This window comes from Hemiscyllium ocellatum, chromosome 12, assembly GCF_020745735.1.
Source record: "Hemiscyllium ocellatum isolate sHemOce1 chromosome 12, sHemOce1.pat.X.cur, whole genome shotgun sequence".
Classification (NCBI taxonomy): Eukaryota; Metazoa; Chordata; class Chondrichthyes; order Orectolobiformes; family Hemiscylliidae; genus Hemiscyllium; species Hemiscyllium ocellatum.
Window position 1 is genome coordinate 64,488,423 of NC_083412.1, and position 22,402 is coordinate 64,510,824.

General features: G+C 36.4%; 1 protein-coding gene across 1 annotated transcript in view; it reads right to left on the minus strand.

Annotated features, from left to right (window-relative positions):
• Positions 1–12,408: 12,408 nt before the first annotated feature.
• Positions 12,409–22,402, minus strand: part of LOC132820801 (POU domain, class 2, transcription factor 1-like) — a 180,433-nt gene continuing 170,439 nt past the window's right edge. Inside the window, exons 15-16 of the mRNA XM_060833113.1 lie at positions 20,973–21,061; positions 12,409–13,169 (exon numbers count right to left, since the gene is read on the minus strand). Of these exons, the coding sequence (XP_060689096.1) occupies positions 12,871–13,169; positions 20,973–21,061 (388 nt within the window). The 3' untranslated portion in view covers positions 12,409–12,870. The remainder of the gene's footprint in view (positions 13,170–20,972; positions 21,062–22,402) is intronic.

The following is a 22,402-nucleotide window of genomic DNA, read 5'->3' on the forward strand; positions in this document are numbered from 1 at the left end:
TGAATAACTTAATTGTGAATGATGAAGGTATAATTTAAAAATATGATTTAACTTTTGAAGGTTATTATGTAGATATTTTTTATATAAGAAAGGAATACTGTCTATTGAAAAACTTTGTTTTTAAAAATCTTCCAATAAATAACACATCTAAAGAATACAAGCCTGCGGACGTCCAAAATTGGATAATATGTACACTTTTAAAACTATGAACAACTAGGCAGTGAAAAACAATTATGTTCTCACACACAAAGACACACCCAAAACATACAAAAATACTATATCTTAAACTACCAAGAAAGACAATTTATTTTTTTTTATCTCATGCCATGACTTAAGAGCAATACACTGAAACGAACAAGGATTTGACAAAAAAAAACCTTTATCCCAGAAATATACCAAAATATACATCTAAGCTTTGGAATTACTGAGGTTAGACTAATGCCTGCTGGGTAATTGCATTTAATACACAATTAAGGTTGCAAAGAAGAAACAAATCTTTGGTATCTGCATTAGGCGAATGTTAACATTTGTATTTCGCTTTGGGATAGAGCTTGTATGATCCTACAACCCCCATTTAGCACTCAAAAAAAATCACTGAACACAAAGAAACCCATCTTTCTCTACACAAAAAAGTACTGACTCTATCTAGTACAAGGTTGAGGAATACAATGCATAGTTGCACAGTGGTATTATGAAAAGGATATGAAATCTTTGTAAGCAAGCTACATATTTTTTAGTCTTCATTTTTCTTTCGCAAAATGAAATGGCAGCGTCCAGCCAGTTATAGTCAGTTCTGAAGAGCACCTCAGTGTGTATTAATTCAGATCACCCAGCCCAAAGGGATAAATGCCCCTCAGAAGAGCCAACCCTACCACAGGAGTCTCCAGTCCTTTAACCAATCAAATAACACATGTGCTCCACTTTTACCTGGCCCTCTATTATTTAATAGGTAGAATGAAGCAGATTTATTTTGCTTTATGCAATTCTTTTATCACTGTAAGCAATTTACACTTTTGAAATAAGATTAGTTTAGGACTGAAGACATTTAAAAAAATTAATTCATACAATCATTAGTAAGTCTTTGGTTTTATCAGCACAATGAAAGGTTGCTGGCATGTAATAAAAGCACCAAGCTTGGCAGGAATGACCATCACTAACATTTACATTCGGAGAGTGAGTGTTATTCTCAGGGTACTTTTAATGATGGACACAAACCCTTACGAGATTGTCAAAACTGAACAGCCCCTCGTTATTCAACCAATATTTTGTTATGAACACTACTGTGCATTCAATCGTATGAACCCTGAATAACTGATTGATGCAGCCAGGGAGAAGAATTAGTACAAAGTAACATTTTTGTTTTTGACTGAAAATCACTGTCAGAAATCAGACTCCTTGTTTTATTTTAAGCACATAAAATGTAAGTTTTATTTTTAAGAAATGTGGTCTTAAGCAATTAGAAATGAGCCAACATATAATAGACAGAATTTGGTAAATTATTTCAGCATAAAGTCACTTCGCTAGTGTTCATTAGCCTATCCCAATCAGAAAAGACAAGTTTTTTTCAGTCATTAAAAACTAGGTTTGCAACTAATGAAATACACACATCCAGTAAGAATGGTGAGGTGGCTTGCCATCATGTCTAACCAGTTCTCCAATTAAGGAGCTGAGAGTCAGCCCAACAACCTGCTCAGGACATACTATGAAGAGCATGAATTGCTGGATAAATAAAGCACGAAAAGCACTTCGTTGCCTACATGCCATTAATCATGGTTGGCGTGACAGTAGTTCTAGAGTTTGCCTAAAAATATGGTGGGAAGAAAGAAAAATTGGAGGGAATTACCAGCTAATGAAACAGTTAAAGATGTAATGGAAAGGTTAAAGGATCGCAATACCGTAGTGCTTACTTTAACTTTAGTTGTCAATTCTGACTGCTGTTATTCTCCTGCTGTGCTTGTGCTAATACATGCCAGATTCTTTTGTTTTAAGTATACAGTTTAAGTATACAATCAGTAGCAGGTTCAGCCACTCTGAGGGGGGAGATTAAAGCGAGTTACTCAGTCATGAGTTAGAAATGAGGTATACAACAGCTCCTGTACACAGAACAAATGGTGACAGCACCATTTAAGCAACTGAGGAAGAAAATGAAATAATCACACCATGTGAATAGACAAATGCAAACCTGAAGCATTTCCATTTCAATCTGTAATATGCTAAAGCAAATGGGCTATCAGACATGGTATATTTTCCATCCCCCTTGTAGCTCAGTAACAAAAGCAATTGTGTAATGTGTTGCAGCATTGATGATGTCATTTAATATGATGTAATTTCAAAAACCCACCATTGCCTAGACAGGGCAATTCCTAGGATAGTTGGCGTAGTCACAGACACTTAAGTCTCTAAACTTCTATTTGAGAACAGTAAGTCAATATATTAGTGGTTGTTGGTTGGGCAATATGATATTTTTAAAAGTACTCAAATCAATTGATAAATAAAATATAATGGAATACAATGGGTCATTTTTATTATGGGTAACAAATTTCTTTCCTCAGGAAATTCTTTTCTAATGCAGCTAAGTTGCTCTTCTACCATAATTAGAATGATTAATGTTAATTAATGCAACTTAAAAGAAAACCTATTAATTAACCAGTAATTTCTGATTCAGCCTAAGACTGTGACAAAATCTCAAATGCACCTTACAAAAGTAACTGACTGTGTGATTGTCCTATTATAGATGCGATGCTTTCACAATATATATGGGGACAGTTATATATAATATTTTAAAGGAGGTTGCTATAAAGATTGAAGTAAAGAAACCTGTCTGGTATTCATAACAACCATGGGAATAAATCTGACAGAATTTCATTTTCTTCCTCAGAATTCCTTCATTTATTAATTTACTATACAAACTGACTCATACTTTGTTCCAAGTGCTCTTCTTGTATAACTGGAATGGATGCATTAAGACATTTTTTTTTTAAACATCATTCTCTCAGCGTATGTAGCTCTTTACAAAACCAGCCACTAAAATGAGAATCAATTCTACCTGCAAAATCCACCAGGGCAGATTTGTTGTAAAATTTTTGTTTTTGTATTTATAAACCTCAAGGTAACCAAACATTTATACTTTCAGAATCCTTAATTTAGTTTGTTCCTACTTTAATGATTCCAACTCTATATTTCAACAACTAATAACTGAATCACCAATTGATTTTCATGCCTTTCCTTATCATTTCAAAGCAAGGAATTTAATATCAGTGATGAAGCTGTGTGTATCTACCAATTAAAAGCTAACAATTTTATTTTGCTTTCTTTGAGAACTTCTGGGTGAAAAAAGGATGATGAATAACAGCAGGTTTGAATTCACCACAGAGCAAAGTGAACAATTCGTTTATATATAAATAATCAGTGATTGAAGATTTGTAGCTCGGGTATCCGTTGTTGTGGTTCTGCTCGCCGAGCTGGAAGTTTTTGCTGCAAACGTTTTGTTCCCTGGCTAGGGAACATCATCAGTGCTGTTGGAGCCTCGTGTGAAGCGCTTCACACGAGGCTCCAACAGCACTGATGATGTTCCCTAGCCAGGGAACGAAACGTTTGTAGCAAAAACTTCCAGCTCGGCGAGCAGAACCACAACAAATAATCAGCATTATCAATTTACATGGATATTCTGACTGTCAAAAATTGAAAAGTTTGACTAATTATAAATTGTAACCCTAAATAATTGTGGAGACAGTTTAAATAAAAGCAAATAGTGATTATACAGATCAGGTCTCATTGCACAGGAAATGCAGAAAAAATGAAAAATTGTTTAGCCTATAGCAACAAGAAAATGGATTGATCAGAGAATTTTTGGAGCATTTGACACAAGAGTCAAGCAACTTTTATTATTCCTGTAGTGAACTATTGTTACTAGTTTAGGAGTATATCAAAGAAAGCATAATAAAGCAAAAAAAAAGGTCAGATATCACTAGCTTTTTTAAATCAGAGTCAGCTGCAACACTTTCATCGGGCACTTCATATGAATACAGTATCAAAAGCTGGGTAACATTTTTAATACTGTACCAAGGATGACCGAAAAGCCTTGGAATACTTCAAATTTACTTTTGAAAGATGGGGAGCAAGAGAAAAAAATAGAGATGTTATGAGCTGTCTGGAAGCTATTTCAAATGGTATAAAACCAGGAAATGCTGGAAAGACTCAACAAGAAATATTCCAAACCTTTTGCTGATCTTCATACTACAGAATACTGTGACTTTTCTAAGTAATCCATTTTACTTGCTATTCATTATTTATTGTTTATAAGTATTACTGCAACACAAACAGGCTGAAACTGCAGCAAAATTAATTGAATATTTTAGGAGACAAAAGTCAATTACCTTGTTTGGTATGGCAAGCTAAGTGATCAAAGATCCTGACACAACAATTTTAATCTGAAGTTCTGTAATGCCCAACCTTGGTGTAACTTCAAATTTCTAATACAAAAAGCAGAGCAAACATCATCAATGTCCAACAGTCATAGACTAGCATCAATACCAGACTACAGCTTCATGTCATGACACCAGAAAGGCATTTGTTATGCAAAGCTCAAATGTAGTTGTTCAGCAACACCATTGTAGCCTGAATTTGTAACTGCCCACAGCACTACCCAGTTTGGCTTTTATAGATATTTAACCTACACTTATGCCACAATTGGCATAAAAACTTAGTAGCTATTTACTTTTGGATTGTAGCACAATAGCAGAATTAATGATAATATTTAAGGGTGTGCAATATATAACGCATTTATTAATATTTTCACATTGTTAGAATATAAAACTACAAATCAAAAAGAAAACAAAAAGAAAGATAAATACAGAAATTGAATAGCTTTTTTTTGAAAAGCAAACCAAACTCAAAAGGACAGCTATTTCAAACTGCAATCAGACAGTTTTCACAGCAGAATGCGCTGAATTGCATGAAACATAAAAAGGAAACTGGCAAAGGGCAGGGAAGTACAGAATTTAACTATTATTAATTCGATGAAGAAGTTGCGTAGCTAAAACATATAATGACAATAATTATTGACGAAAACGTATATATAAAAGATTAGATTGACAAAGTTGCCACTTCAACAACTTAAAATAGTCAACTATGTAGAGAACCCATCTTCATGAGATGAAAAGAACATTATTGCACACCCCCAATATTTGTTAGTACAGAACTTTACCTTAAAAAAGTCAAATCATGTTACTGATGCTTTATAGCAACTTCTGAATCCAAAAACGAAATTAATGATTACTGCTGAATCCATCGATTTGACACAATCTATTTTGATACCTCGAGATTACTGCCAAATTCATGAAAATTCTCACTCTCTCAACTGGATACAACAATGAGAGCTAGGATAGTCAAAGTGTCAAGCCTCTGTTATTCTAAAGCACAAAGTAAATGACTGGAGACAACTGCAGCCACATATCAACTTAATTGTTCTTTGATCAGTCAAGCAGGTGCAAGGAGCAGGATATATTTTTGGTCTAGACTGAATTGTTTAGCATTGTTATCAACAACAATAATAATACAAAGTTTAAAAACTTACTCAACCATTAATGTGACAAACACTACATTCAATTTACAACACAGATAAAACATGTTCACTTTTTCCTTTTTTTTTAAAGGAAACACCTTTTCTGTGGTGGAACCCTCTCCCATTCTAACATTGCTGAACTAACCCCTTTCTATCAAAAGGCTGGTGAAAATGAAAATATGGTACTATTTCAAAATGTAGAATACAAATCTTAACTAGCTTAAAAATAGTGAAATGACACATGTAAAACTTAGGCCACATTTTAATTGAGTTGCAAAAGAAGGCATTTGCTTTGGCAAATAGAGTCATGACTAACTGATTTCTTTCTTTAGTTATCAAGATCACCTTTTCAAGAAAGAAACTAAATCCATGAACATGTCCTTTTAAGTAAAAGTATCATCCAAAAATCAACATCTACATTCTAAATCTACAATCATATCCACCAGGAATAGTTTTTGCGTTGCAAAGCAAGCCTATAATTGCTAAGCGATGCTGAGGTATTTCTTCTTAATGAAAAGATTGCAATGAATGGACAAAGTTCACTCACTTCCTACATACATGGTGCAAGATCGGTCTCATTTATCAATGAAAATGTTTGCACAAATAATGTAAAGCCATTTTTTACTTAACAACGTTGAGGATAATTATATGTTCAGATGGGATTCCCCATCCTCAATTGTGTTCACATAAAATAGGGAAAATACATTATTTCTATTTAACTTTTAGTCTCCCTACCACTTCAACAGGATTCACTCATTGCTGTACAGGTCTCAGAAAGGAGCTCATGACAGCTCCAAAAACCTCAAAAGAAAACACAACTGTAATCGACTTAAGTGGAATATCAGTTTCCTCCTTTCAGCCCAAGGTGTGATTCCTCAATACGGTGCCCATCCTGTCCTACCATGACAACTATATCTATGATAATAAGGGATTCATCATCCCAGCAGCAGTGTTACATAGCTTGAAACAAAAATCACTGCTAATAGGGAAAACAGATCTAAGTTAAATGGCAAAAAGATTAGAGGGAGAGGAAGATAATTTTATTTTAATGCAAGAATATGATCTCGAAGGCAATGTCTGAAAGATGCTGGAAGCAAACTGAACAGGAAAGGCCAAACAGCCTCCTTCATTGCTGAAAGGTACTATGGATTTAATGGAATATTGTAGGACAATTTCTACATGTCGTGCTGAGGGGTTAACCTCATCAAGTCAATACAGATCCTATACAATGTTTTTACCAACTAACCATTAATAAAATAAGTTATGTTTGTAGCAAAGGATTGATCTTTTTCAAAGCATTATTCAGTAGCTCTTGGTTCAAGAGTGGCTATTAATACTTGAAGAAATAAGCTATTGCCACAAATAGGGAATTAAATCATCAACAGATCTGCACTACCAGTTCCACAGTCAATTTGCATGTTTTTTTTTGTGTTTTGAGGGAGGACAAATATGGAGTTATCAGTTGTGGAGTAGAAAATAGAGGGGAGATACAGACATTAAACAGTATACAGAAATATTACAAATCTGCATTAGAGAAGTTTTCATTTTGAATACTAGGAGTTTATAACTAAATGGAGTTAGTTTCACTAGATTACTTCCAAAGATGAAAAGATTCACTAGATTAATTCTAGAAATTAAAGACTTGGCTTATGAGGAGAGACCAAGCAGCTTTGACCTAGATTCACTAGAGTTTAGAAGAATGAGAGGAGATCTAAGATCGAAGGTAAATTAAGGTATTTAAGTTGCTAAAGGGGATTGAAAAAGATGATGCAGAATGGACGTTTCCCCTTGTGGGGCAATCTAGAATGACAGGCTACAGTCTTAGGCTAAGGGGTGACAGATTTAAAACAAAGATGAGGAGGAATTATTATGGTTGTGAATCTGTCAAAATCACAACCTCAGATAGCCTTGGATGCTGGGATGCTAAATGAATTTGAGGAGAAGATAAGATAGATTATTAATGAGTAATACATTAAAGGACCATTGGGAACAAGCATAAAGTGAATTTGAGGCCAAGATAAGACCAGCCATGACTGTACTGAATTTTGGAGCAGGGTTGAATCACCTACTGCTGCTCCTAGTTCTTGTGATAAACCATGATCTAAATTGTGTTTATAAATAAAAGCTGAAAATGTGTTACTGGTTAAAGCGCAGCAGGTCAGGCAGCATCCAAGGAACAGGAAATTCGACGTATCGGGCATAAGCCCTTCATCAGGAATTCCTGATGAAGGGCTTATGCCCGAAACGTCGAATTTCCTGTTCCTTGGATGCTGCCTGACCTGCTGCGCTTTAACCAGCAACACATTTTCAGCTCTAATCTCCAGCATCTGCAGACCTCACTTTTTACTTTATAAATAAAAGTGCCTGCAGGCATCGACGTTCAGTCCATGTAAGTTAATTTTGAGAACTGGATAAGGCATATCTATTTAGTGGAGCACTGTGGCTGCTTTCTGCTTTCACCTGGTTGATGATGCCTATCACCAATGTTTGTGGCAACTCTAGCACAAAAGTCCTTAGGAATTCTAACTAATCTTCTGACATATCTGGTCCTATTGCCAAAGAACCGCATTTAATGTCAGGGAACAAACATAAAATAAAATGACACTTGATTTGTCAAACAATGCAAATTGTTATTCCACATCAAAGTTATGTTTGACCAAAGAGACATTACTGTATGGCAGAACATTAAACTAAAATAACTTCTATGAATTTATTGGCCCTTAGCTGATCAAGTGGTCAAAATGGGACATTGCTCTTATATTACAATGGGGCAATAAAACTTTCACCACAGAACTATGACCCAATCTAATGCCTAAACAAAGACATTTACATTGTATTCTTATGATGCATTGTTGATGTATGCTTAATATACATACTAATTATTTGGGTTAGACCAATTATTATTTATACATCTTGAAAAGATCGTTTAGATTAAGTCTTTGAAGATCAAAGTCAAAAGCTTGCTACTTAAAAGTCTGGGAAGAGTATATACATGCACTGAAAATATGCAAAATGTGTACACATATTGCATTCAATAATGGATAATTAAAATTTTGAGATTTGAGTATTTATACAACATTTAAAACATGAACAGAAATAAAATGGTATATTCTAACAATGTGGAAAATGGATACATGGACAACTTACTTCCAGTTTATTTTGTGTATCCTCAATGAAAATACACAATTGCATCAGAGGACCAGTTTAAGACTTCATTTAAGAAATGTATCGAAATTCACAACAGTCTTTCTGTTCACAACCCCCAACTGTTTGAGGAGGAGCAATATTTGAACAAATGTCTCAAAGGCAACAGGGTCATTTGAATTTGATCATGTAAATGTCTCAGTTACAGAATATTTCTAGCATCTGTTCATGGATTTCACATAATTAGGTTTGAAATTTAATCCATTAGCATTGGAGGCTTTTAAAACAAAAAGAGCTTCTGTTGCAAGAAATTTGGCAAATAAATTAGTAAGATTAAGTGAATATTTTAGAATATACTTAAAAACAGATAATCAGCTTAGAAACAGGAGTAAAATATTCATCCATGAAGTGTCAATTGATTAATTACTAGTAAGAGCACTTCCAGAATTCAATATTTTTAAAATGGATAGTTTAGCATTTATCATGGAGTATGTCCCACCTTAATGAGTGATTTGCTTTTACCAATTTTATCTGATCGGAAAAAAAGTAGTCCACTTTGACTCAAATGGATTGATGGATTAAGTCAGTATGTGTCTGACTTTATGGAAAGTTGGCAAAAAGGGACAATGGCAGAAATAGCTTTGAGAGCATGAATTGTAACCATTGCAACCATAAGAGCTCTGAATTGTTTGCTGCTAACTAAAATTACTAAATTTTAATTATTAAAACTATTCCTTATATTGACCTATGTATCATTCAATTCCAAAAACCTAAGAACACAACCAATTTTTATTGAAAAACCTCAATGTCACATAAGCCACTGGCGTTTGCAGAGTTGGTGCAAATGATACTGCCCAGCTCTAACAAGGGCAAAACACAATCCTGAAAGAAAATCCTGGTTTGATTGCTTCAAACTACAACATCTCACAAATAAAAGCAGGATTCTCTCTGCAACAGACAAATGCAATGATACACTGACTACCTTTGTAGCAAAACATTAATTCATTAAGGAATATAAAATTAAAAGCTTTACCACAACTTATTTTGTTTCCTTTTCAGATATACAACAAAAAATTAGAAGTAGCTCAGTTAGGTTTAAAATTTAAATATTAACTGTGGTCTGGGGTCAGCTAGAAAGCATTATCTTAAAGTTTCTATGGAAGCATGCCTTCAACTTCTGTTTCACTACCACCAATGACCAGCATTCAGTTCTGTCTTGTATTTAAAACTGAAACAGTCATCTCAGCTTTATGCTTATTTTTCTTCTTGTTGCTTTTTAAAACATTTGCTATTTATGGAGCAAGTGGAAAAATCAGGAACAAAAAAAATGTTCACAGAAAGCCTTCTGCTATTCGATGAACTAGTTTTATCTATTAATCACATGTTTAACATGAAAGGGCATGCAATAAAAGCTACAAAATACATGAGGCTGACACCAACATGGGTTGAATATCATAACTCACCTGTCCAAATTACTTTCTATGTGGTAAATATGTAATTCCTTAAATGAAAAGCTAGCTCAATAATTGATGTCCAATACTTGAGCCATGCTACCAAGCAAGTATATTAGTAAGCAAAGGTCATCTCTAGAAAAGCACTTCACCTATATTAGACACTCAGCATTGTGGGAATATCTTTTTACTGCTCCTCACATGGCGATGCAATTTATTATTGCCACCAATGTGACTGTAGACAACTGGTCTTTATTGCATAGTTTGTACTTCTGGTGCAACATTAATTCTTCCCATACACAAGTACTATGCACATTTTTGTACTTTAGGTGTCATTGCAAAGTAAAGCAATGATAGAAAACAGTAATGAGGGCAAAAGTGTCATAAATATAATTTGGGTGGGTGCTGAAATTACAGAATAGCCTGGTTAAATACCTGCCTTGGAGGACTAAAAGTTTTTGGTTTACATTTGTGCATGGGGTCTAAACATTTTCCACTGGTCCAAAGCCCAGAATCTACTATTCGAAAAGTAACAACATTCCTCTAAAATTTGTTTGAATATCCAGTGAAAATAGTACAAGAGTACATAAACTAGAAGGATACAAGTACTGCAGCAGTACAATCTGTCACAGGATCTGTTTTGTACATTTAGACAGTAAGGGTTTGTACAACTTGAAATATTATTTTTAACTTTCTTAATATCACTAACACCAGTCTACATTTAGCCATCCAGTAAATTTGAATTACCCAATGAAAACTGGTTGCACCAGACTCTTGACAAAATGATTATTATTCTGCAACAATGTAAATTTCACGTTTGAAGATTCTTTCACCTGAAAAACGACATTAAAAAGTAGAAAATAGTAACTGTTTACCTTCTATGAACAGGAGCAACTAAATTACTGATGCCTATTAACTGCACTCATGCAAACAATGTCATTGGTACAGCAGCTAGGTAAAACTGACTTTGGTTCAAGCTTTTAATAGCTGTCCATATTTGGTAGGCAGCCATATTCATTTTGTTTGCAGTTTGGTAGTGCAACCCTACCAGAACTGCATATTTTGTGTCTTGAAAAGGAGATTAATGTAGTTACTAACAAGGAAAAAAATGGTGGCTGTCATTACTTAAGATGAGAATCTTAATTGAATCGAGTTGTTATGACTAACACAAAGAACAATATTAACCAACGTGAATTTGAATTAGAACATCAATTCAAGTACCTGTTTGGTACACGCACAGTGCAGCAATATGAGTGAATAGTCAGCAACAGAGCTCGGGCTTGTTGAATGAACACTTGTTTGATTCAAGCACATTATTTGTTAAAACATCAGCTGCATTTATCAGAAAATATCACGTGCTATTGAACAAAAGAAATTTATACCTCATTCATTTCCCGTGGGTAGCTCAGCACAAAGTTCACACATATTGAGTATCTAAACATGTTGTTCATTAACCAATTGGGAATGCTGGACATGTGGCCACAGCAATCATTCTGGCTTGTAATATAAACCTTGCTCCTCTCTTTCAAGTTCACTACAGAAAATGACAGGCACCATTTTTATTCCATGTGAACTGCAATGCTCTACTCCAGTCCTTTAATTTTTGGTTTTAATACGCTTACAGCAATGGTTCAAGCCATACTGTGCATACTGTAAGCCGCTTGTCTCAAAACAACCCTATTTTCCCTTAAAGATAAACAAACACCAAACTGCGCCAACATTAGATATGTTATCAAGTTCTATGGGAACATACATTATTTAGTTTCTATAAATAAATCAGTTTCTGGAAACTAAATAATGAATTTTCCCCGTTAGCTTTTATGGTTGGTCTGGCATATTTGTAGTTTGCTCATCTCTACCATATTCCGTGATGGTTTCAACTAGTCTCAGTAACTGAGCAAAGACAAAAGCTTCACAAGATACCCATGATCCACTGACAATAAAGTCTTCTCCATCTCCAGTTGTTCAGCTACGTGGATCAATATTGCTGATGGTATGACATTTGCTAACATACCCAACCTTTACATTTAGGAAGGACAGACTTACGAAGCCATTTTAAAAACCAAGAATGTTTTTAAAACCATCAGTTTGCGAACTTTTGTCTCAAAGCATCTAACTTTGAATCTTTCCTACAAAAATAACCAACAGTAAACCACTTTATACAAACGGTGCATAAATCTACAGTGTACCCGACAAGGAACAACCTTTTTTTTTCCAAAAGAAAGGAGATAATTTCAAGAGACATTAACAAGAAGAAGAAAAAAATAAAAACCCAATGTAATTTTCTTAACGGTATACACAGGGGAAAAAAAAAAGATGCACAAGCATCCCAAGTACAGGCCTGCCTAAACTGTACCAGTTAAAGAAACCCATGCTATTTATACATGATATAAACACCTTTATGAAACAAAAAGGCCTGTACAACAGACCTAATTAAAATAAACACACAATTAAAAAGAACTAATAAAATAGATACTAAAGGAGACAGAACCCTTGCCTATGCATTGTTAATGACTCCTATATTGTTACGACCGTCTGAAACGATAAATATTCACGTGTTTCCTTTTTGGTAGAAGTCTTTTTTTTGTCATTTGTGACACAATCCTGAAAAGCAAGTTAAAAAATTAGGCAAACATCAGTTTTGCTTTTGCTGGAAGCAGCCAATTACACATCCCATTACTGGATTAAATGATCCATTCTAGGGAGTACGTCTCATTGGGCCTTGGTGGTGTTGGTGGCCCCACCTGCTGAGGTCACAGTGAATGAAGAGTTCTGGCTGGAATCAGTTGACATAGAGGCCATCTGGAGACTCGCTGCATGTCCAGTTGTCCCGGCAGCAGATATCAGGCTTACGGCTGGGTTGCTGGTGAGTAAGGAGAGGTTTTGTGGGTTCAAAAAGAGAGGGGCTGTCACGATGTTTGGAGTGCCCCCTGGGTTCGCTGCATTGGCAAACAATAGATTTCCACTGGCATCAAGGGAGGTTATAGGAAGTGTTCCACTAGATGCAAGCGCTGAGAAGAAATGACAAGAGATCTCTGGTTAGAATAAATGCATTTTGTGAAGCTCTTCATACCATCCGTACATCAAAAAGGGAAATAGAATGGAAAAATGACATAGTCTGTGTTATCATATATATTAAAATTATTGATAACAATGCCAAAGTCACATAAAAATGCATTTTCAGATTGCTGTATGCATATATGTGTGATGAAATTAACTTTAGAAAAGTTTACAAATTATAGACTCCATCCAAATAACACAGTAACCCAATTCTTTCCAAACTCAATTCAAATAATCAATGAGCAAATTCCAGAAACATAAAATATTGGTACACAATCAATTTGTATTGTAGTTTGAATAAGTGAGTTAAGTTTTCTTTAAAGGAAATAATTAATCAGGGACATATTAATTTCCAACATGCTTGAAGTCAAAGGTTTTTCTTTAATTGTTTAATTTCAGATTACTACATTCATGTGTAATTTCTGATCAATTCATTACCAGATTAGCTACAAGTAGTCTAATGAAGTTAATACAGGCTGTTAAAGATACATTTGTACTAACAAATATTGCAAACTTCAGTTTACAAAAAATAAATCACTTAAATGTTATGTCATAACATGTTTTGCCTCTATCAATTTCTCTTGCCAACTATGGTCTTATGGTTTTACTATAAACATACTTAGCTTTTGTGAGCTCTTATCATTTACTGCCTGATGTACCTCATTGATTTAATTTTCCAAATCAATACATTTCAATAAAACATTGAGGCTGTCTATATCTCTTTCAGGTAGATGTTATGTATTTATCCGATTTTTCTACATGGGAACTACAGAATCAGGCCTTTTTTGAAATTAAAACTAAGTCCAGTAAGTACTCATTGGGTCAGACACTATCCCTTGAGAGAAAAAAAAGTTAATGTTTCAAGTCAATGATCTTTTGTCAGAACGGAGAAAAGAACTAAAAGGTTTTAAGCAAGTACAGATGTGGCAACATTAATGGCATAGAAGAAAAGCAAAGGTCTGGGGGTGGGGGTAAAAGAGTTAAAAATATAAGGTAAAAGGGATGGTGATGGGACAAGAAAAGTAACAAAGGATGAATCAAGAGGAAGCATAACTAAGGCAGACAGCAGCAGCATCAACAGCTGCTGTTAAAACAAGCACAGACCATGAAATTGTTCCACTCCATGTTGTGTCCAGAAGGATGTAAAATTCTTAACTGGATATTGTAGAGATATTTCTCAAGAAATAAAATCCCAAGTGACAAAAATGTTGGAATTACACTTGTGGAGTATGCACAGGTGCCGGCAGTCTTCCCACCCCCCACAAAACTTTGTTCAAGATTTAATAGAATCTCCCAGTTCAGGGCAAGAGCAGGAAATGAAACCATGAGGCCATCGACATAATAGAATTAAGAGGGATAAGAAATGAAAGGCCAATTTTCACAGTATTAGGCAAGAACTTTCGAAAGCTGATTGGGGGCAGATGTTTGCAGGTAAAGGGATGGTTGGAAAATGGGAAGCCTTCAGAAATGAGAACGCGAATCCAGAGAAAGTATTTTCCTATTATGATGAAAGGAAAGGCTAGTAGATATAGGGAATGCTGGATGACTAAAAAAAATTGACAATTTGGTTAAGAAAAAGAAGCAAACATACGTAAAGGTATGGACAGGATAGATCCAGTGAATCCTTAAGTATACTCCCACTGCCGTTATACTCTAAGAGGGAAATCAGGAGGGCAAAAAGGGGACATGAGATAGCTTTGGCAAATAGAATTAAGGAGAATCCAAAGTGTTTTTACAAATACATTAAGGACAAAAGGGTAACAGGGAGAGAATAGGACCCATCAAAAATCAGCAAGGCAGCCTTTGTGTGGAGCCACAGAAAATGGGGGAGATACTAAACGAGTATTTTGCATCAGTATTTACTGTGGAAAAGGATATGGAAGGTATAGACTGTAGGGAAATAGATGGTGACACTTTGCAAAATGTCCAGATTACAGAGGAGGAAGTGCTGGATGTCTTGAAACACATAAAGGTGGATAAATCCCCAGAACCTGATCAGGTTTACCCTAGAACTCTGTGGGAAGCTAGAGAAGTGATTCCCGAGTCTCTTGCTGAGATATTTGTATCATCGATCGTCACAGGTGAGGTGTCAGAAGACTGGAGGTAGGCTAATGTGGTGCCACTGTTTAAGAAGGATGGTAAGGACAAGCCAGGGAACTATAGACCAGTGAGCCTGACCTCGGTAGTGGGCAAGTTGTTGGAGGGGATCCTGAGGGACAGGATGGAAATGTATTTGGAAAGGCAAGGACTGATTAGGGATACTCAACATGGCTTTTTGTGTGGGAAATCATGTCTCACAAACTTGATTGGGTTTTTTTAAGAAGTAACAAAGAGAATTGATGAGGGCAGAGTAGTAGATGTGATCTATATGGACTTCAGTAAGTCGTTCAACAAGGTTCCCATGGGAGACTGATTAGCAAGGTTAGATCTCATGGAATACAGGGAGAACTAGCCATTTGGATACAGAACTGGCACAAAGGTAGAAGAAAGAGGGTGGTGGTGCAGGGTTATTTTTCAGACTGGAGGCCTGTGACCAGTGGAGTGCCACAAGGATCGGTGCTGCATCCTCTATTTTTTGTCACGTACATAAATTATTTGGATGCAAGCGTAACAGGTACACACTTAGTAAGTTTGCAGAAGACACCAAAATTGGAGGTGTACTGGACAGCGAAGAAGGTGACCTCAGATTACAACAGGATCTTGACCAGATGGGCCAATGGGCTGAGAAGTGGCAGATGGAGTTTAATTCAGATAAATGCGAGGTGCTGCATTTTGGGAAAGCAAATCTTAGCAGGACTTTAATGGTAAGGTCCTAGGGAGTGTTGCTGAACAAAGAGACGTTGGAGTGCAAGTTCATAGCTCGTTGAAAGTGGCGTCGCAGGTGGATAGGATAGTGAAGAAAGCGTTTGGTATGCTTTCTTTTTGGAGGTCATGTTGTGGCTGTACAGGACATTGGTTAGGCCACTGTTGGAATATTGTATGCAATTCTGGTCTCCTTCCCATCGAAAAGATGTGAAACTTGAAAGGGTTCAGGAAAGATTAATGAGAATGTTGCCAGAGTTGGAGGATTGGAGCTATAGGGAGAGGCTGAACAGGCTGGGGCTGTTTTCCCTGGAGCGTGGAAGGCTGAGGGGTGACCTTATAGAGGTTTACAAAATTATAAGGGGCATGGATAGGGTAAATAAACAAAAGTCTTTTCCCTGGGGTCGAGCAGTCCAGAACTAGAGGGCATAGGTTTAGGGTGAGAGGGGAAAGATATAAAAGACACCTAAGGGGCAACTTCTTCACACAGAGGGTAGTACGTGTATGGAATGAGCCGCCAGAGGAAATGGTGGAGGCTGGTACAATTGCAACATTTAAGAGGCATTTGGATGGGTACATGAATAGGAAGGGTTTGGAGGGATATGGGCTGGGTGCTAGCCGTTGGGACTAGATTGGGTTGGGATATCTGATCGGCATGGATGGGTTGGACCGAAGGGTCTGTTTCCATGTTGTACATCTCTATGACTCTATAAGAATAGATATTTTTTGAAAGTGAAGATACTTTAGGGAAGATTTAATTGAGACTATTAAAATCCTGGAGCACTCAGACTGGACAGGAAGGAACAGCTTCCTTTAGAGAGAACAATAATAAGGGAAAATACATTGAAAATGCATGACAGAAAGTGTCTGTTTCCATGCTGTATAACTCTATGACTCTTTGAAAAGAGCTGGAACAAAAAGGGTTCCACATACAATTTTTCATAATGAGAATGTAATGGAAAAATAATTTTAACATAACTAAATGTAAGATATTACGATTTTAGAACAAAAAATAAGGAGGTTGCTAATTATAATAAGAATTAAAATAGAATAGAGGAACAAAGTGATCTAGGAGTTTCATACACAAATCACTAATGATAGTCACACAAGTTAGCAACTATCTGGGGTGTTAGGGCTTATTTTTAGGCAGATAGAATTAAGTAGGTACGCTAAAACATATTGAAATTTGGTTAAATCATATTTGGAGTATAATTCTAGTCACTATATCATAAAGAGGACATAAAGACAAGACAAGATGGAAAAATAATACAGAATTACATAGAAATAGTAATATATATCAGGATGAGATTGATTGTCTTTAAATAGATGAGGGGTGACTTAGTGGTAATCTACAAAAATCATTGAAGGTTTTGAGAACAGACACTTTAGAGAGTAGAAGACTTCCATTTGTGAAAAGCAGGGCCAAAGGCCAAGAATATAGCAATCACCCAAAAGGAAAATCAACTATGGAAATTAGAATAAAACTGTTTATGCAGAGATTGGTGAGAATGTGGAACCCACTATCATAGGGAGTTGGATTGAATATTATTGATGAAGTAAGGGGAGACTGCATAACCACAAGAGAGTAGAAAATACTGGTATCAGTTGAGTAAAGGAGGGAGGAACACCAATGTGGCCTGGTTGGATCAACTAGCTTGCTTCTGTGCTGTGTAATATCACATAAAAAGGCAGATATAGCTAGAATCCATGGTCGTTTTCCAAATGGAAGGCATTGCCAAGTGATTAAAAGCAAAAGCAGAATGCATCAACAGGATTGGGCAGTTGATGTGGACTGGCAAGACCTCAACTGCTGAAAATGCACAGCAGGTCAGGCAGCATCCAAGGAGCAGGAGAATCGACTTTTCGGGCATGAGTCCTTCTTCCTGAAGAAGGGCTCATGCCCGAAACGTCGATTCTCCTGCTCCTTGGATGCTGCCTGACCTGCTGCGCTTTTCCAGCAACACATTTTCAGCTCTGATCTCCAGCATCTGCAGTCCTCACTTTCTCCTGGCAAGACCTCAACTCAAGGAAGGGGAGTTGCCTTAGGTTGTCCTGGTGAGAATTGGAGACATGGAGAGAACTGGCACCAGTGGTGACAAAGCGATTGTTAGGGCCAGGGATTTTAAATTGGTGGAAGGCATTAGATGAGTCATAGATACAGTGTAAGTGACACTCTGAAATAACGGCTTGATGTTCAGGGGCCCAGTGACGTGCCTGAGAGTTGGGTGTTCAATCTCTTCCAGACACCTTTGAAATTCCTTGCTACAGAGAGCTGCCAGGACAGAATCAGTGTGTATACTTCAGATTGAGATAGAATCTTGACCAGTAGGGGAACCAAGGGGATGGGGTAAGGGCTAGAAAGTGCATGTGAGGAATATCATATCAGACATGATTCTATTGAATGGCAGAGGAAAACAAAGGTAGTGAATGGCCTATTCGTGTTCCTATTTCTTATAGACTTATAGAAGGTCATTTTGCCATACTAAAGCACCAACCTTGTTGGCTGGTTTCATGACAATGTTAGGTTTAAACCCAAGTGAATGGAATGCTCTACATTCAGAGGGGACCGTTGAGAGGAAGGGAAAGAGCAGAAAATTGTGATGTCTGATACTATGGAGCAGCTTTCTATAAAAATGTCTTGGGGGAGAAGATAATTCTTGACGAAAGAAGTGGACATGGAGACAAAAGCCACCAAGGAAAAGCTTAGCTTCTGCCCAAATTCATTACAGAGAGACTGGAAGAGGTGAAACTGGGACTGAACCATTCAGGTTCAGACAGGGTTAGATCAGAGGAGATAGACAAAACACCACAAGGATTAAGATTGGAAAAGGTGTAAGGGGAAATAAAAGCAGAACATAAATCTGGATGGGGTTGAAGGGAACAGAGATCCATAAATTGTTCAAGTCTTTTCATAAATGGGCAAAAGAAGTCTTTTTCTCAAATCGTTTTATACATGATTAAGACAATACATTTTCTTTTAAGGGAAACACCACAAAACTAAGTGGCTTTGTGTGTATAGTCGATATAAATGAACAAGATATAATTTCACACATTAGTCTGCACAAAATTAAGCACCACTGTAGATGAATAGGGTAATTTCCCTCTCTTTTCATGTCCTTGTACTCAGTGTCAGTTTTGGCACCAGAAAGACCACCATATAGGAGCTAACCTGCATCCTATATGGAGGGAGAGGAGTGTCAGGTTTCAAATTAAGATCGTTATTTCTATTTTTCCCAATTTTTATCTCAACCGTTGCAGTAAATTATAATTCAATGATTAAAGTGACTAGAGACAGACAAACATTTAGTTTCAGAATAAGTATGTAACAAACAGTATAAAGAGTGGACATGTGGGTGTGCAAGCCTACAGTGACATTTAATAAGATTCTGGTTGACACATGACTTCACTTCATGTCTAATGCTGAACAGATAACACAAAATCCACAGTGGTTTAAGGTAATAGTTCACCACCAATTTCTCAAGGGCAATTTGGGATGAGCAATAAATACTGCTTTGACAGTATGCCTACATCTCTCAAAGAAATAAAAAAAAATTACCTCCTCAAACTCCCTCAGCAGAACCTGATTCCTTGTTCTACTTAGGTTGCTGGTTCCAACATGTTCCATGATAATTGGATCCTCCCCCTCCCATTCCAAAAGCTTCTCTAGCTGCAAAAAGATTTGCCCTAGCATCAGGCAGGCAACACAACTTTGGAACTGCCCAAGTATAGTAATTACTCCTAACTATACTACACCCTACCAATACCATATTAGTTTCCATTTCCCTCAGTTGAAAGGCCTTTTGTGTCAGTGTTGTGGTTGTTTAACTCATCCAACACCCAATTTGCCCTCATCCATGCTGGCAGCAAAAAGCTTGCACCTGTTCAATAATGGTAAAGGCAGAGGCTCCTCTGGCATTGCACTTGGTGCATTCTTGCTGCCTAACTTGCCTGTACATGACCAGTAAACAGATTTATGCTAGTTCTTAATGTTAGGGGTATGTGGGGCTGTATCCTGAGGGAAAATGACCACATAATTCTCTCTCTCCAGGATATCTTGCAATGTCCAGACTTTGAATTCCAATCCAACAATTCAAACTGATATTTTCCCAAACATAGTGTTCTCTAAAAAACACCAAATGCTGCACATCTGGCATATCACAAGCACTTCAATTTTAATTCCTGCAAATAGATATATTTCAACTCAGCTTATTGCTTTCAAACCACTTACTAATGTGACTGAAGGTATAGGTAAAGCAGATCAAATATTTACCTGTATCATGAACCACAACAAGTATTGGAGGTAAAAAAGCATCTTCTCGGTTTCTCTCTATATCAAGTTCCCATTCTTGTCAAATTTTGAACTTTGACATTGTTTATAATGCACTTAGTTTATGACCACTTAAAGTACTGGAAAATAATATCTGATTATGAATTTTAGCATAAGATGGACTTGAAACATTCAGATGTTTCTGAATATCTATTTGGGTCAGTCTTCTGAGAAAATCTGGATTACTTGGCTGTCCCTTTCCAGAATATCAAAGACTTTGTCATTTTACACCAGTTTTGGGCCACATCAGATTAATATAATGCTTCCACTAATCCATTGAAAAGTTTCATCAGGCAATGAAAGGAAGGAACAATCTCATGTGATTATTATAAGAAGTAGAACTATTTTTCGAGTGGCAAATAATTTTGTCCCTTTCTAACTTCATAAGTGTTATACAACATGAATATAAATACTGAAAGCAATTTTTCCAACAAAGTAATGAGATGTTTACTTGACTTTTAAAGTATATTAAGATATTCATTAAAACTAAAGCATCTTGGAGCAGTAAAACACTGAGTACATCATTGTTTCATCAACTTGAAAAGCATAGGCTAATGCACATTCTATTAAAAGCTCTTCTAGTCTGATAGAAGGCAGTGGATATAAAGGTACTAAAGTTACTGACCTTGAATGGTTGCCAGTGTGCTATTACTCATTAATGCTGGACCAAGAGCACCACCAAGACTCCCTGGATTCAGACTTAGTAAGGCACCTCTGCAAAGATTAAAAACTTTACTTTAGATTTATTTGATTAAAATAATTTTTCTGGAAAATATTTATATGCCTTGCACTGCATAACAGTAAAAAATATCAGAATACAATAGAAATTATCAACTTATTATTGCTGGCAACAAGAAGGAAGTTCATTGAATATTTTAAAGGCTTTAATAAATAATATAGCAACCACTTACAATTTCTAGTACTGTCATGATTTTCTCTACTTTTTCCAGCAATCTCAAACTATTGATGCTCTTTATTCATTCAGCAGATGTGAACTGTCACTAGCAAGGGCAGAAATTATTGCTTATCCTGACTTGTCCTCAAGTGGTGGTGAGCCACCTCTTGAAGTACTTCAGTCATGTGCTATTCTCATGTCAAATCCAGTTCCTAGATCATTGCTGCATACCTTGTTGATCATATTTTCCACATAGGTTTTGCAATAGCTCTGATACAAATAGCTTGAAATGGAGTAGCTCAATTTAAAGGCCAGTTAAAAGTTAAATGCATTGCTAAGGACCTGGAAACCTCAATTGTTTGTCTGGGGTGAGGATGGTATAGAGTCATAAGATTGACAGCATAAAGACAGGCACTTTGGTCCAAACTGGTGCATGCTGACCAAAATGTCCATCTAAACTAACCCTGTTTCCCTGCACTTGGCCCACATCCTTCTAAACCTTTCCTATCCATCTATTTGTCCGAATGCCTTTTAAATGTTGTTAATCTACCCGTCTCAACCACTTCCGCCGGCAGCTCATTCCATTTGCAAACTACCCCCTATGTAAAAAAGTTATTCTTTCTCCTCAAACCTGAAACTGATGCCCTCCAGTCTTTGATTCCCCAACCCTGGGAAAAACACTGAGTGCATTCACCCTATCCACTACCTCAGGATCTTATTCACTCCGGTGAGAACTCTTAAAAGAACATCGGTGAACCAGAGGAGGTTTTATAATAATTTGATAGAATCAAAATCACCATGAATCACACTACATTTGTCATTCATGATTAATTAGTTAACTGAATTTAAATTCATTAGCTTCCATAGTGGGATTTAAACTCATGCCTCTGAATGATTAATCCAAACATCTGGATTACCTATCTTGTAACAGAGTTACCATGCTGCCATAGCCATATAATGATGGTAACAATTCTTAGGTTTAAAAAATAAATAGAATTATTCACTAAGTTTCAGAGCACAACTCTTGACCAATTATCTTGGCTTCACTCCAGAAGCTAGATGGCACTTCCAAACGTTCAACCATGCCACTGAATAAACCCAAATATGCATGCAACAACAACTGAAAAGTTACAGAAATTAGACGTACACCAGGCACTATG